At 42.5% G+C, this 17,069-nt stretch overlaps 1 protein-coding gene across 1 annotated transcript; it reads right to left on the reverse strand.

Annotated features, from left to right (window-relative positions):
• Positions 1-12,195: 12,195 nt before the first annotated feature.
• Positions 12,196-16,178, reverse strand: LOC112885450. Its single transcript, XM_025951069.1, has 3 exons — positions 15,976-16,178; positions 14,060-14,717; positions 12,196-12,987 (listed from the first exon to the last, which is right to left on the reverse strand). The coding sequence occupies exons 1-3, from the start codon at positions 16,176-16,178 to the stop codon at positions 12,925-12,927; spliced, it is 924 nt and encodes a 307-aa protein (XP_025806854.1). The 3' UTR covers positions 12,196-12,924.
• Between the last annotated feature and the right edge of the window lie 891 nt (positions 16,179-17,069).

A 17,069-nucleotide genomic window follows, 5' to 3' on the forward strand; every position in this document is an offset into this window, starting at 1 on the left:
CACTCGTCTCCATGGGATACCTAAAACGATCATTCTGATCATGGAGCACAGTTTGTTGCTCGTTTCTGGGAGCAATTTCAACAAACTCTTGGAACCAAGTTAATCCGAAGCTCCGCATATCATCCGCAAACAGATGGGCAAACAGAAAGGATAAACCAAATCTTAGAATATATGCTTCGAGCTTGCGTGATCCAATATGACAAGCATTGGGACAAATGCTTAGCTTTAGCAGAATTCTTCTACAATAACAATTATCAGTCAAGTATCAAAATGGCTCCTTTTGAAGCCTTATATGGTCACCAATGCAGAACTCCTTTGAATTGGTCTCAGACTGGTGAACGCGAAATCTTTGGAGCTGATCTCGTCAACGAGGCAGAGGAAAAGGTAAAAATCATTCGGAATAATCTTAAAGCAGCTCAATCAAGACAAAAGAGCTACGCAGACAAAAGGAGGAAACCAATACAATTTGAAGTAGCTGATTTTGTATACCTGCGAGTGTCTCCTACTCGAGGTGTTCAACGATTTGGTATCAAGGGCAAACTCGCTCCTCGCTACGTTGGTCCTTTTGAAATCCTTGAAATTTGTGGACCCGTAGCTTATCGACTTCAACTTCCTCCTCCGCTAGCAGCTATTCATAATGTTTTCCATGTATCTCAGCTGAAGAAATGTATTAGCGTTCCTACCGAAATCGTGGATACGCAAGGTATCGACATCGAACCTGATCTTTCTTATAAGGAACTTCCAATCAGAATCTTAGATACCAAGAAAAGAAATACTAGAAGAGCAACAGTCAAAATGTTTAAGATCCAGTGGGATCATCATACAGAAGAAGAGGCTACTTGGGAAACCGAAGACTATCTTCAAAAGAACTTCCCGGACTTCCTCAAGAATTCTTAGGTATCTAACCTCTCATCGTATCATTCCTGTAATCTCGGGACGAGATTCCTTTTAGGGGGGAAGGTTGTGACACCCTAGGTGTCAAATAGAGCAAGCCAATAGAAAAAATTGTTGTGTATGGTTTGAATTGTGTGAAATTTAAGTGAAGTTATGAAAATAAGGGCAATTATGTAATTTCACAAAAATATAAGTCCTTTTATGTAACTTAGTTGAAATATAAAAGTAACATCCAAAAGTTACCAAGGGTCAAAATGTAAAAGTGGAAAAGCAATCATGACCAGCCATAAATGATTGCAACTAAGCCCAAGAGTCCATAAAATTTACACTACTAGGACAAAACTTATGTAAAGATTAATTTGAGTGCAAAATGGTAAAATAAAACATTGTGCTTTAGGTTTCTGAACTTGAGCCCTAAAGCAAAGTTATAGGATTTAAAAAGTTCTACAACTTCTATTTTGACCATTTCCTCATTAGAGCTCTGGATCAGTAGGAAATTTCTGTTTGCACTGAAGTCCCTAAGGTTTTTGCAATTTCCAATGAGGCCCCTCGGACCTCCTTCCCTCTTCTTCCTCCTCTGGCACCTCCTCTGCTTCGCCCGCTGCTCCTCTGCCACCGGTGTCAGCGCTGCTTCCCCAGCCATGTGCTGAGCCTCGGCTGCTCCCCGGCGCCACCTCTAGCTCCTAGCCGCTCCACGCGTCGCCCCCAACACGAGCGCCGCTCTAGCTCCTCCTCCCTAGCTCTCTTGCGCGCATGCCATGCCGTCCCGCGGCTCTGACGCCGCTATCTCGCCGCTGCTGTGGCACTGCCCGTGCATGCCCCCTCGCCCCCTCTTTTCTGGTTCAAGAGCAGCACTAGCTCCCTCTCTCCCCATTCCATTCCCGTTTCTACTTTCTACTTGCCCGAAACCCCGAGCACCACCGCCGCCATCTCCTCCAACTCCGGCGCCCTCCTGTTCGCCGTGGGCAGCCCACTCCAATCCTCCCCGCACCACCACAACCCCCTAGGAAGTTTCTCCTCGCTCCACTGGCGCTCCCAAACCACTCCCTGTGGCCGGATCTCCACCGGAGCTACCTCGCCGCCGTTACCACTTCATCAGTAAGTTCCTATCGGTCGTCGAGCTCTTACCTCCAACCCTCCTCCGTCCAATTCAACTACTCCAATAGTTTCCCCTCATCCTCCTGCAGCTATCAAGCCCAAGCTTGGCCCTTCTCCTCGCTGGAAACCCCCTCGCCGACGAGCGCCCCTCCGCCGCCACCTCGGCCGCCGTGGGAACGCCCCCTCCGACCATCCCCTTCCTTTTTCCATGCCCCCAGCAGGTGCGCCTTGAGCTCCTGAAGCTCGTTGACCCCTCCTCCTCCAACCCCCACCATTCCCCTCGCCGAAATTTGGCCGGCGACCTCTCTGCCCTTCTTCCCCGACGAGCCAAGGACATAGGTGCGAAGATTTCAAAAGTTCTAAGGGTGTCCCTGTAAAATTCCAGAGCCCCCCCCCCCCAATTGAAAAGCTGTGAAATTCAAAAATATGTAGAAAATTGTAGAAAATTCAGAAAAATGCCAAACCAGTTTTTTGGAATCCTTAAGTTAAATGCGACTACTTTTATATAGCAAGTTCAAGCTGTATGAGTATAGTTTTTGATATAAAATAAATACTAAGAAATGAGTGTTCTATTTGTATCTCATGTTATATGCTTGTGTTGTATCTAAAATTTGGAACTTAGTTTGTATGTGCCATGTATAGCTCTGTGTAAAAATCTCGAGTTCTTTACTGCACATTTACTTAGAAATTCGAGTACTTTTATTATATATTGATGAAACACTTAAATTTTAATTAAGAGTGTTTATGTTGGTGTTTGTACTTGAAATTTTTACCATAACTTCCTTTTTAAATGTGTAATCCATAGTAAAAATGTTAGGATTAATAGTAGACCATATCCCAAGTTATGAATTTTTGGTTTGTTTCCAAAGATAATTCAATTATACTAGCTTTTATTCCTGGAAAATTATGAAAATATTTTAAGATGTTACTCTCGAGTAGTGTAGCATACCCACAAATTTTCAACCCATGATCAGGTGTGAAATAACTAAAATAAATAGAACTCTTTAAATGTTTAGAGTTACCCCCCCTGTCACTTAGTGTAACTAAGTATATGAGTTAATACCGGATAAATGACTGCCCTAGCAAATGTGTCGCTTGCTAGTATATAGTATTAAGTTCGATGGATTGCAACTTTATTGTGAAGTGGAGTAACAATCTATGCATTTTCTAAACTGCATCGTTTTCATCACTTGTAGACTCGACGTTTCTCGCCGACGGTGATTATCAGATTCACCCAGAACCCGAAGTGGAAGTCTCTGAAGTTGCCGGGAACATTGTCGGAGACATAACTGAGACCCCGAACCCGAGTTCGGGAGAATTTATTAACATCTCTGACCTCAGCCCCACCAGCGAAAGCAAGCCCCGGACATAAACCTAGTATCTTATTTACACTGCAATTTACCTTTATATATTTATATACTTGTGCATTAAGTTCTTAGGAGTTGTCTAGAAACCGTAGATGCATCTCCCTAGGAACCAATGTACTGAATATTAGAAACTGAGTCCGACTAGTGCTATGCTAATAGGACCGGTAGAAGTCGAGTGATTTCCTGTCACTCGCGCGATATAGGAATTGATTGATTACAATTCTGCAATCACTATAAGGATGACGGACGGGGTTATGTGTAGCATCTTGGAAAGAAAGGATATCCCGTCTGTGTTGATGAATTTGGTTAAGATCGCAGTGTGTGGCAGTGGCAGTTAAGCGTTTGAAAGTACTAGCCACATGCCGCGAAATATGGTAAGCGGTAAGCCTAGTAACCAATCGGCCCGGCAAGTGGACTCGTCCCCCACCACTCGACTTTTATTTTATGTTTACACGCACCGACTGTGGGAGTACGTTCTGCAGAGCAGATGGGAATACGGTCATGTAGTCGCGCTACAGACGTATGTCCTACACATTGGATGTGCGTATGGTCCAACAGTCACTTGTGGTGGCTTTGTTCCACGACCCGGAATGAGAGGCAAACGGTTGCTTCGGAATGACCTGTTGGTGTTCCAAGCGTGTGAGTTAGGTTTACCTTGCAAGGGTTGAAATTCGATTCAGAATCGTCCGTTTCTCACGAAGATTGAGACTGCTTAACTCTTTTGCCACATAGAGTAACAAGAGTAATGTTGTTGATGAGTAATACTGGTGTATGTCTAAAAGACTCTACCTTGCTTGAGTAGTTATAGGTGCTCACTTAGAATGGTTAAAGGAACTAGAATCTGAAAGCTAAAATATGAAAGTAAGGACCTACTCTTTGTTGCTTTTCAGCTGAAATAAAACCCAAAACCCTACTAAAGCCTTCATGGTCTCATTATGGGCTAAGTATACCCAATACCGGGTAAGTCTTGCTGAGTATTAGAGTACTCAGCCTTGCCTTATGATTTTGTTTCAGGTAATGTCTCTGAAGACCCTACTCTCCCCATTCCTTGGCCTTATGCTTTGCCTGATTGTTGGTCCGTGGAATGGGATCCGTTCACGGCCGGCACCGATCATAACGAGTGATGTCATGCCATGGCTTAGCATGATATCCATACTGGAGATGTGTATAATTATCGTACTTTAAATTCCGCTGCTGTGAACTTGAATTTTTTTTTAAACTGGTTTGTAATAATAAGCTCTAAGTTCAGAACCTTTGTTACTTCTGCAAACTCTTGTAACATAAGTGCTTGAGATGTAAAATGTGATGGCAATTGTATCTCTAGACTCGCCTTCGTGCGAGGTACCTTGTTGGATCCTGCTTTCGGTGGTTTATCGGGATGTTACCCGACAGGCCAAGGGATTACACCGTTTGAAACACGTTGGAGCCCTTGAGAGATAGGACTTGCGTACTTGAGCCGGTGTAATTCAGATTGGTGCTGCCACAGCTACTTTGCATGAACTCTTCTAATCACTATGGGTGAGGTGACAGATATCTCGCAGCAGCAGCCTGCACCTCTAGGAAAAGGCATTGCGGGTACTTCTTCGGGTGGCATATTGATCACTCCGCCGAAGTGGCAATATGCTATTCCGCGTGAGCTAATTGAAGATCCGATGCTTACATCGGCAACTTTAAAGTAGTTCCAAGACACCTTCAAAGATCTGTATAAGTTTTCCACAGTAAGCGTCCTGGACTGGAGATGACTGCCTTTGTCAACTTGCTTGGACTTGTCTAATTGTTTCCTTTCGTTGGATAGGAATTGGCCAACCGCTCCAGGAAGAAGCCGGACAAGCTCCGAGCTACCAAAGATGGGTTCAGCCAGTTGCAAGAAAAAGATCGGCAAATTGGAGATGATTTACAAGAATGTCGAGTTGAGGAATCAACTCGACACCCTCAAACAAGAGCGTACCTGAGAGGTCTGGCTGCTGAAGAAGGAGAGTGAAGATCTCAAGAAAAAGAACAAACTGCAAGCCAAGACTCACTGAGGTGATACTCTGTCAACTGCTTTATCTTATTTTGACATACGTGAAAAGTAGTATCTGAACTTGTACGAGTACTTCTTCGTTTCCTTTTGCTTGCAGAACTTAATTATATCATAAGAAATAAGAATGATGAGATCACTGACTTGAAGAATCTTGTGTACCATCATTCAGATGATGCAGAGAAGCTAATCAAAGTACTCCAAGATGCATATATGCAACTCGTAGAATGTGCGACACAGATCCGGGACATGGCCGCTAAGAAGGAGCTGAAAGATAAAGAACTTGAAGAGCTCAAGAGTGCGACGCATGTAGTCGTAGATATGGTAGATCCTCTAGAAGAAAGGGTAGCCCGCGAGAGGACGCTGCTTGAGCGACTCCATGAAGCCCCACAGAAGATTTCTGGATACATCTTGGAGACCACCAGAACTTATGTAGCGCACATCCTTAGGCTCGTAAAATCCTACTGGCCAAAGGCCAATCTGAGTCCATTGGCAGATGGCATGGCAGTCGACTGCTTTGAGGAGAAATTCTTAGAGTTTGTCAAGGAAGCAAAGTCAGTGGCTCAAAAGTTAATGGATAGCCTGGAGCAGGAGTGAACATGATATGTAGTCGCTAAACAACCTGTCCATGAACGTAAACATGTATATATGTTTTATTAGTTGTTGCCTGTTGATGTGTTTGATGTGCTTACTCATAGAATGATACCAAAAATCATAGGACTTAGATAAAGAATGTGGGATGCCCAATGCAGAACTGCTCAGAATGCTACGCTTCTAGAGGTAGTCGATAACTTGGTGTCCGGTGTAAAGTCCCATACAGGGAAAGTAACCGAATCAGGATTTACTCGCAATACTCTAGATTGCTTTTGTAGGCGTGGGAGCCTCTTCGACTTTCCCGCAGTGACTCATGCAGTTGGTTCCTACAAATCGTTAGGCTAGTACTCGAAGTAGTCAGAGTCGGTCGCAAGTAGTCTTTGCGCTTCGGCCCGTAGTACTAGTTGATAACTAGTAAACAGAGTGTTACAGAAAGTATGGGAGCAAGGCCCCTTCAGTAACATAGAGTACTAGTTGGGAACTAGTAAGTGCAGCATTAATGGAAGTACGGGAGCGAGGCCCCTTCGATAACATAGAGTACTAGTCGGGAACTAGTAAACCCAGCGTTACTGGAAGTATGGGAGCGAGGCCCCTTCCGTAACATAGAGTCGGTGTTTAACCTCCAAGCCCCTCGAGGGATACCCCTAAAGTGGTAGATTGTAGGTGGGGTGTCGCCAAGATCAGAAACTCGAAGGTGCAAAGAACATGAAACTTTACACAGGTTCGAACCACCAAGAGCATAACACCCTACGTCTTGTATGGTGGTTTGTATTGCCTTAGATGATGTGTTGTTGGTTGATACTTTGGAGGGGGTCCCTGCCCGTCCTTATATAGTCTGGGGGGACAGGGTTACATGGAAATCCTAGCCCGATACTAGCTTAGAGTCCTACCTGAGTACTACTCGGTAGTTTCCTTCTGTTCTGACTAGTCCTACTTTTGTACGAGTAGTTACAATTGGTGTAGCGTGTGGGCCATATCCCATTCCTTATCCTAGAAAACGTACGCCATGTGCGCAGTCCCGTGACCTCGGATCTGACACCAGCCTCTTAGCACCACCATTGGCTGGTGGGTTGCTTAGTGGACCTTGGTCTTGCCCATGATGCTTTGTTTATGTTTAGCCTGTTTTAGATCTTATGCGCATTCCTCTATGTTGTGTGTGTGTTTTCTCTTTGTAATTGCTCATGGGTGCCTACATATCATGGTTCACCAAAGCTTGTGGAAATAGTTAGATTAAAGCACCTATCTTCTAGTTTGGTGATTGATATCGTGTTGCTTGATGCACGAGTTGACGGTTGATTTTGGTGATAAGGACCGTCAACAAAACACCCACACTTAGCCGTTTGCTCATCCTTGAGTAAAGGCTAAGGACTAAGGTGTATGCAGCTCCTTGACGATGAACCTACATACAAGTTATTCCAAACTTCCCCAGTTTTTGTGGACTTTTGAGTGGCTACCATGCTTACTTGTGTAATTGAAGAATGGAACAATGCAGACTTCAGGTTCCTAGCTCTTCCTGCTTAGAAACTTGGGTTTTTTATTTGAAACAAAGAAATAGTCTTGCTCCTCATATTATTCTCTCAAATCACTCTTTATAATTTGAGTCCTCACCAAGGCAAAGTTGTTGCCTCCTTTTCTCCTATCATCTAAGTAGGCTTATGTGGAGCTCAGGATAGGAGTAAAGAGGCATGCTTGCTTTGCTCATGTTGCTAAGTCAAAGATGGGATCCAAGAAGAAACAAGTCATACAATGTGATCAAAATGTGTGAGTGTGTCGTCTTTATGTATGAATTCCTTTTTGTGTATGACTCTCTCTTTTGCTTTTGAAATTTGGGATGTGGGCTATTTTTTTTCTTTTCTCTTTTTTTTGACTTGCATGTGTCCAAACCATGCTTTTGGGCATGCTTTTATTTCTTTTCTTTTTCTTCTTTTTGCATAGCCCACATCTTTTTTCTAAGACAATTGGAGAGAGTCACATCAATTGGAGTTTTATTTGATTGATGGGTCGATGGATAGCTTGTTTTTGCACAACTTCCAGTGTGGGAGTTGGCATGTATATGTGGAGCATACGTGATTTTGATCATAAGATCATGAAAAGTTTCTAACACGGGGCATAGAATTTCACAAAGCTCAAAGCAAACACAAGCTGCATAATCATAAGATTTTGCATGATGCTCAAACTTTGGCTCTGGTAGGAATATATTTTGAGAAGGCAAGCTATTTTATTTTTAATTTTGTGAAAATAAATCCCAAGTATATTGCAAGGAAGAGCATGGTTCCATTCATCCAATCATATCACATTAGTCAATTACTTAGATAGCATGTGTTCCCTATGAAAATCATTATTCACAAGAACTAGAAAGAATGCAAGGAATAAAGAGTATGCAAGTTTATTCATGGAAGCGCATGAGTGCATAAGGCATTTTTATTTGAGAGATAGAGTTAAATTTTATTGCGAATATGAGAGTTGTGTGAGAGGGGTGTGCAAACCAGCGTGTAGGAGGAAGCTTGGGGCCTTGCGGGCTTTGCCTTGGTTCGACCGAACTATGGGTTCGGCCGACCCACAGGTTGGCCTCTAGATCCTGGGCTTCAGTGTGTTGTTCTCCACTAGTCTGTGCAATGCGTTTGGGGGAGGTCCCCCCCCCCTCCCACACACACACACTTATTTATGTACCTGTTATATTCAAAGACAAGAGACACAAGTGGAGACAAGCAAGGACTCTACCGGTTGTAAACACCGGGGAGTCTAAGTTTTTATTGAATAGGTGTTTGAAATGCTTAAATTAGTTTTATTAAAATTGTTTATTTATTTTTGTTCTTTTTATCATGGCAAATTTGGCATGATGGGTAACCTAGCAGGGTGGAAACATGGGGAAAGGATACATGAGATTTTGGGATACTTACATAACAGATCTTCCCAAGTTTAGAACAAAATGCAAAGGTTACGGATGCAACCAAGCTTTGCATTCGTTCTGCTTGGTTCCTTGCATCTTTCTTCCTGCGGGGCCAAGGAGCGTTTGTGGAAGTTTTGGAGTTTATTATGTATCGTTCCTTTGTTTTTTCATTCCCTGCAAAATGTCAGTGGACAACAACTACTCGAGGGACGCTGAGAACTTTTGAAAGGATTTTATTGTTGGCCCCCAAGGTTAGTTGATCACATCCATGCTTAAGAAAATCAATTTCAACAATTCAATTAGCATGGATCCTGAGATGCTTGCCATCATTTTATTTCATCATTTTTTTCAAGAGATTCTTTTATTTGAAAAGATTTTTTATTGTCCACTAAACTTTTATCTTTGCAGAATAACTCAAACAAGGCTAAGATAAAATTGCATGAACCTAATAAAGAGGTATTTTGACAATAAACTCACGGTGCACCTTGAAAGGTGATATGTCCCTTCTTTGTATGTTGTGCAATTTTGTTATTGTTGAAGTGTATCTCGGATCTTGATTTATCTCCAGCATGAATTTAGCTTGAGGACTTAACCATGTATTTTGAAATCTTTCTTGCACAGGTTTGTCCACAAAAGATATACTTCCAATGCTTATGAAAGTATTAACTCTGACGGTTCATTAATCAAACTCAACATCATATCTTATTTGATTGAAAAAGCTATTTTAACCTAAGCACCATGATTAATTTAAAAAACCTATGGATGCATCCAGCTGAAAGACATCCAAACAAGAGCATACAAAAATAAACAAGGGAAGCATGAACTTAGAAGATCAAGCTATGTTCATATGGAGATAAATATGAGTGAAGGATTGGTGACCATTGAGTTATCTTGGCACATACCTGAGTCTAATTACCGGCAGCATATATGGATAGAAGTTTTGAAGTTGTTGCAGCGGTGATATGGTCACCTATGGTTGTCGATCACTCCTCCTTTTTGATGTGGGCTGAAGCATAGGAGGGCACTCAGACCATGCCGACTCAGGCGAACAATAAGGCTAGGTCATACACACGGCTAGTCTGTAGGAATCATGAGCCTTGGTGGCATGATCCGTTGGCACAATGCTTTAGGATTGCCGGTGCAAAATACGTCTCCTTTCGTGGATGCGAGCAAGTGCCAATCGGAGTGGAGCTACGCAAACCTAGTAGCGGATGAGGATTATGACAAGGCTTTGCAAGCGCGCGCAAAAGCAAGTTTGGGTGGAGCCAAGCGGCGAAATATCTTCTGCTAAAGTATAATGCCACAACTTGAAGACACGTACACATGGCGGCCTTTGATTCGTGTAGAGCTTGCTGCCTCACTCTCACTCTCTCCTCTCTCTTTTATATTTTTTCTTTTCTCTCTTTTTTTCTCTTTTTCTCTTTTTCTGTTTTTTCTTTTCCTTTTTTCCTTATCTCTTTTTTCCGGCAAGACAAAACCAACACCATCCTTGGTATGGATGGATCCTATTGCGAGGTGCTCACCAATCTTCCCCACACTTGGACTTTCATGTCTCACGACACCAAAAGTCTAAGTGTTGGTGTCTCCTTAAGAGTGTATTCCATCAGTAAGGAGTATCAAATGCGTGGTTGGTGTAGCTCTCATATTATCGGGCATCATACGCCCATCGTTCTTTTTAATGTCAACCTAAAATGGTTAGCGACCAACCAAAAATACCCGAAGGTGCATACTATTCTAAAAATATGTTCATGCTCTTATTATTTTTCAAAGAAGGGTTTATATAAAAATGTATGTACTCACAAAGTTTTATAAAATCATCCCGGTTACACTAAAAGAGTTATTTATACTCCCTCACCTTAGTTGCACAATTCCTAGTATACCCCTACTCGTCCGGAATATTCTAAGAATATTCTGGCTTTAATTGTATTTCTAAGGTAACCTCTGAATTGCGCTCCTTGTGTTCACTCTTATCTTCTGTGCCACCGTCTACTCCACGTCTTCTCACGAAGGTAACCCTGGATAGCAAGAGTACTCGCTCGGGTCATCCGTAACCTTCAACCGTCCTAAGCTCCACCCTGCACAATGGAAGATTGATCGATGGCCCGTGATCAAGGAAGGACATCGGAGGTTAGTCTGTTGAGCCTTCTGGTCGCGGGAACCTGTGCATAACCTTCGATTTGTGCCTTCCATAAAGGCGATCTCCAATAATATATATATATATATATAGTGTTATTAACGTCAACTAGTAAAGCGCACGTGCGGCACGCACGTGTTTTGCAAAATAATAAAGGCTTGGGATCGACCATACTTGTCATTCGTATGTTAAAAATACTTAATGTAGCTGGTAAAAGCATATAACCATACAAGCCAATCATTGTGCCAAAACAAATACCGTGAGGTCAAAACAAATTGAAGAGATACCATAACCCAAGACTACACTGCTTTCATTTCAGGTGCATACACAATGAGCTTTCAGGACACTTGTACATATGCAACGCAAAATTTGCCATACTTCAATTGCTTAGGATTTTTCTACGTTCTAATGATAAGAGAAATAGTTTTGCCAAGTGCTGATGATTTCTCCAGACTCTTGTAGGCCCTGCAGATGTTAACACCTAAAAGAACACTCACATTATGTGTTACTCACAATGATTCAAAACCTCCCAATAATAATGCAATAAGGATACACAAATAATATTAATACCAATATATCCCTGATGTTTTAGAGAACAAAAGGTAGGGAAAATTCAGTAATTGATCATGTCAACATTATTTCTTTATCAAAGTATTAGAAACCTGGATTCATAATTCTCCCATTATTCATTTATAAAATTAGTATTTGTTACCAGACAGCTAGGAGGCCTCTAGTATATCCATCCACCAACGTGCAGGTCATTGTTCCCTATAAACAAAACGAAGCAATGGAGAACAGTTGAGTTCAGCATATCCCTGAATAGAAAAGGAATTAATGGAACCATTTATATATCCTTGAAAGATCTGCAAATCTCTCTCTTGGTCTGAAAGTGAATTCTCTACATTATTTAGCTTACTTGAAAGATCATTAACCCATTCACTGAAAACATTAATTCCAACAAATCTCATAAAGATGCAGCTACAAAACCATAAAGCATGATATATTTGCCTAGGCAATGATGACAGAACCATGGTGAAGAAATCAACAGTAGAGAATTTGAGCATCATTTCACAAGAAAACTTCATACCTGATTCACTGTATAGACCATTTGGGTGCAGTGTCAGTATGCTCCATCCCACGATACTGCTCCCAAGCATCATAGACCTCTCTATCTCCTCTGTTTAAATCGACAAAGGTTAGCAAACAGAACAAATGTATGGAAACAAGAGGAGAAGCATGTAGGCAAAATCAACAACAATGAGCAGGTACAACGTTTCGATCCTGGAGGTTATCTGGCCGATCCATAGATTGCGCAAGGTGAAAGAAAGATAGTCAATGACATAAATAGAATAGCAATGATACAAAGCCCTGTCCAGAAGTCACAAAATCAAGGTCTGCAATTAAATATCACTTGATTACGTTTCTTTTTTGTCAAAAGTTAGGAAATAATTGGTATTCTACAAGGCATAAATTTTGTGCATCTAATTCACTTATGATCAACGACTTGCTATTGACGAGTAACTTACAAATTTTTTTTTTTGATACTGAAGTATGCCATCTGAATCAGCCCCTATTGATTTTACTTAGGCTCTGCCACCACATAAGAATATAGTAAAAACACTTCCACTTCATTTTCTTTTTTTGGTCATCAATATTCAGAAAAACCTTGATTTTATCATTGTTTTCTAAAATAACTTGCACACAAGAAATCAACCGTACAAAGGGAAGGCATGCCTTTCTAAATCTATAAAATAATCATTTGGAAAACATAAAATTTTAAAAAACTTACCTTAAAAGGGAAACCCATAATTAGAGGTGGTAGTGGATCATGGCCCTAATGTTCTCTTCACAATCCAACTTGGCCTTCTTAGCTCAAAATTTTATAAAATGTAAGCCCGGTCCTTTTTTAGCCCGGCATTTAAATTATCTAGGCTAAACTTTTAGGCCTTTTACCACCCCTACCGATAATCAAGTGGTTCTCAGTCTTGTGCTGCAATTCTTTGGCATCAATGCACTGAATTTAGTACCTTTTATACTTATACAGCTTATATAGGTGAAGCTTTGTGTGGAACATATCCATCAGACACACGCCAGAGCTTCCATCAGAACGAACCCGCTTACTGATAGAACCTAATGAGTAATTACCGACATAACTGATACAGATTAACTTTCAGTGGTAACTGCACAACACAATTATTCATGCAAGTACCATTCCATCTTTTGTCTATCAGGCAAGCACCCAAATATTGGAACAATGCAAAGCTGAGCTGAATCAGAATCCTTCTAAACCACAAGAACCATCCTGAATAGACTATTATATCTTGTCAAAAGATGGAAAACACATACATGAACTCAATTCAAAAGCGACCGATATGCGGACCATGCAACTGAAGACATAGTACCACACGTCAGTGCTAAGCCTAAGAACTGCCTGTTGGCTCCTTGGATATTCAGAAGGTGCTGGTAAACAACATAGTGTGCCATTTAAATAAATTGCAGTTGCTTCAAATCAAACCAGCACTGCACCTCAAGATATGGTTTTGGACAACCAATCCATATTCACTATGTTATCATTTCTCCACACTAAACTGGGGAGAGAGTGGAGGGCCTGATCGTGGTTGGTTTCTTCCACACTAATGATAAGGAAAAATTCAGGGCATGCTCATACTCATATCTCCTGCTTAGGTTTTCACTCTGAACGGGTAGTTTGACCACTGAGCATAAAAACAAAGATCACGAGACGAATATATTTGATTGAGCAGCCATGAATTATGCATCCACGTGCTAACAAGTCTGTCCCCTAGTTATATGCATGTGCGCCGGCTGAATTCGATAATGAAAGGACACATGCAGCTTTAGATGGTACTTTTTGATCTAACCCTAGTCATTTGTTCCTGATCCAGGGGCTCATGGCGTTTCGTTGACCAGGCCGACGAAGGCATACAACATCAACATGCAAGGATGACAGTTCTTGTTCACCGGAGGTATGCAAAACCAAGCCACGGTTGATAGATTTGGACGCGAACAGGCAAAACAGAAAGAGAGGATGACGAAGAACTCACTTGTGATCCCGCGATTGCGGAATGATGAGTCGTTGGGCACAGGTGTGACGCCCTCGGAGATGTCGTCGCCCCAGCCACACGGACGTTCTTGACGACGGCGGCGGCGGTGCTACGTTGATTGGCAGGCTGCACCACGTAGGCCGGGCAGAGGCGTCGCAGGGATCCCGACGTCAGCACGGTGACGGCTCTTGGCCGCAAGGGGGTCTCGCACATTGATGGACTGTGATCCTGGCGGCCCAACTCAAATCGGAGGACGTCACAGAAGGAGACGAGGACGAGCCGCAGGAGGGGCTGAGGGCGGCGCGGATGGATGTATGGCGCCGCAGGAGTAGCTGATGGAGGCGCGAGGGCGTGGTGAATGGATGCAGGGCGCCGCAGAAGGAGGCGACGGCGACGCAGATGGAGGATCCGCCCGCAGGCCTCGGCAGCGGTGGGCGGAGGGGGAGGATCTGCGCGGAGGAGAGCTTGGACTCCGCCGGCTCGATCCGCCCGTAGGCCCTGACGGCGGAGGGGGGAGAGAAGGAGGAGGAGGAGGATCTGCGTGTAGGAGGACGGCGCTCGGGGTTCGCAGCGCCCGCCGCTCGCCGTCTCCCCACGCCGCCTGCACCCGCGCCCGCACAGCGTGCCGCCGCTGGTGCTGGCCTCCTCCGTGAAGATGCTTCAACTACTCTTGACATTAATTTGGCTGCCTTCTCTTAAATGGTTGAGTTTCACACCTCAATTTTGCTCTTACTTAAGCTCAATTCAACTAAAGTATTAGATCAATGAGGGATTAGAAAGGAGTAGTAAATACTCTTAAAGGTATTTGTCTCGGGTTAGATCAGCAACAAATGAAGAAGGGGCTGGCGGTATAAATACTCAAGCCCCAAAAACTAGCCATTATGCATTGGTTAAGTGATTGTCGAAACTTTGACATAGGATCGGAACTTCCGACCATTTAAAAATAGCTGGCCGAGGATCCCTTGTTGGAAGAATCCAGCTTCTTCCAACGAGTGTCGTAACTTCCGACACAAGGTTGGAACTTCCGGCACGCACTGAAACAGTCAGAAAACTAGGCGTACAAGTGTGTGATTTTGTATCCTCCTTGATGGTTATCATCTCAAATAAGCATTTTGATACCTTCATGCTATCCATTCGATCCCTCTTAATAGTACGGTGTTGTGGCCCGAAATTTACTTGGCTTCGCCAAAAGGAAATATGTTGCTTCTTTACTACTTTTAGGTAAAGATCTTCTTTTAAGTCCAACACCATCCTTTAAGCAAATTTGGCGTCTTTTCTTGCTCTTTTTTATTTCATTGAATTTTAACCTATCCATAACTCGATAAACTCATTAGCTCCTTAATTTTGTATATCATCAACACCAAAACCCACTTAGGGGGCCAAATGCACTTTTAATCTCTCCTTTTTGTGATTGATGACAACACAATTAAGGCTCACAATAAATTCAATAAAATATTTTGAATTCAATCATATGGTTGAACTCTCCTTAATATGTGCATTCATTAAGATAAATTCAAAAATAGCCTCAAATGCTATTTGCACATATTAAGAAAGATTTCTTCTATATAATTGCATTCGTGGGGTGCAATGTGTGCTAAGTATCAACGTGATGCATATAATAAGATATATCATATCAACAAGGTGGAAATAAACAAGCACCAAGTCAAGAGCATTACAAAAGCAATAAGGTTCTAAGATCACACTAGCATAGAGAATCTCAAATAAGTCTTATAACATTAAAATCTCACTTGGCACACCACATATTACACAAATCTCATTTGTCCACAAGCACAAGAGTTTAAAGTTCAATGTTTCAATGACAAAGCTAAGTTAGATAGAGCAGCCACAAATCTTTCCCAAGTGGCGCATATGGTGAGCGCTTATTGTGAGCTCACTCCCTTTTTAGCAACAAGCACCAAAAAGGAGAGGCCATTCCATAGCCACTACTCGTTATCATTGTCATCATCTTTTGCATCATCTCTTCCTCATCGGTGGGTGTGTTGGCAGCGGGAATGTCCTCTTCTTCGTTCTCATCCGACTCCTCATGCCCACCCAAGTCTTCTTCAATTTTATCCTCATCAACTTGAGGAGCATCAAACATCATGGAAGGTCCACCCATCTCTTCCCAAGGGGTTTAGAAGGTCCGTAGAGGAAGAAAATCCATGGAAGCACGAAGAGGTGAGTGAGCATATCATACTTAGCCATGATTTCCTTTTATCTTGCCTCAATCTTGAGAAGCTGCTCATCCACATGCTCTTTGTGGTCATGGATTTCTTGCGCATTGTGATGACCCACATTGAAGCATGCAAACAGGCCTTGAGAAATAAAATTTAGGATTCCTTTCTTCTTTGGGGCATGAGGAGGAGGACCACAGGAGCTCGAAGGACCTTGAGAGCTAGATGGACTATGAGAACTTGAAGGACCACAAGAGCTTGAAGGACCATGGGAGGGTCCTTGAGTGGAGCGGCAAGGTGCATGTGCTCCAAGCTTAAGAAGGCACTCAAGTTGACCTTTCTTAGGCTTGTACACTTGATGGCCCTTATCGGTCAAGATATTGATGCTGGTCACTTCTTTAATCATGGCAAAGATGTATGGTGCATAATGACAACCTTTCTTTGGTGAGACAGAACAGATGATTATTTCCTCCCAAATGAAGTCAAAGACACTGACCTCATTCTTGTTGGGAGCCATCCTTGCAAGCAGGTTCTTAGACATGTTTGAGATATTGTTCGAATCACCACTTTTGGGACATAGAGTGTAGCGGAAGAGTTGGTTGAGCAGCTTGTAATAAGGTGTCAAACCATGTATTGTCCCAAATTTAATGTCACCATATGCACTGTCATACATGAAGTGAAGTTCTCCATCATCAAGTACATTCTCCTCCTCATGTATCCTCTCTCTCATAAGATCAGCATGGGAAAACCCAAGAATACTTGCAAAGTAAGCGTATTCAACATAAAAGGGCTTGCCCTAAGTAGTCCAATGGAAGGTCTTAGTTGAGCGGTTGACA

This window comes from Panicum hallii, chromosome 3 (assembly GCF_002211085.1).
Source record: "Panicum hallii strain FIL2 chromosome 3, PHallii_v3.1, whole genome shotgun sequence".
In the NCBI taxonomy this organism is placed as follows: Eukaryota; Viridiplantae; Streptophyta; class Magnoliopsida; order Poales; family Poaceae; genus Panicum; species Panicum hallii.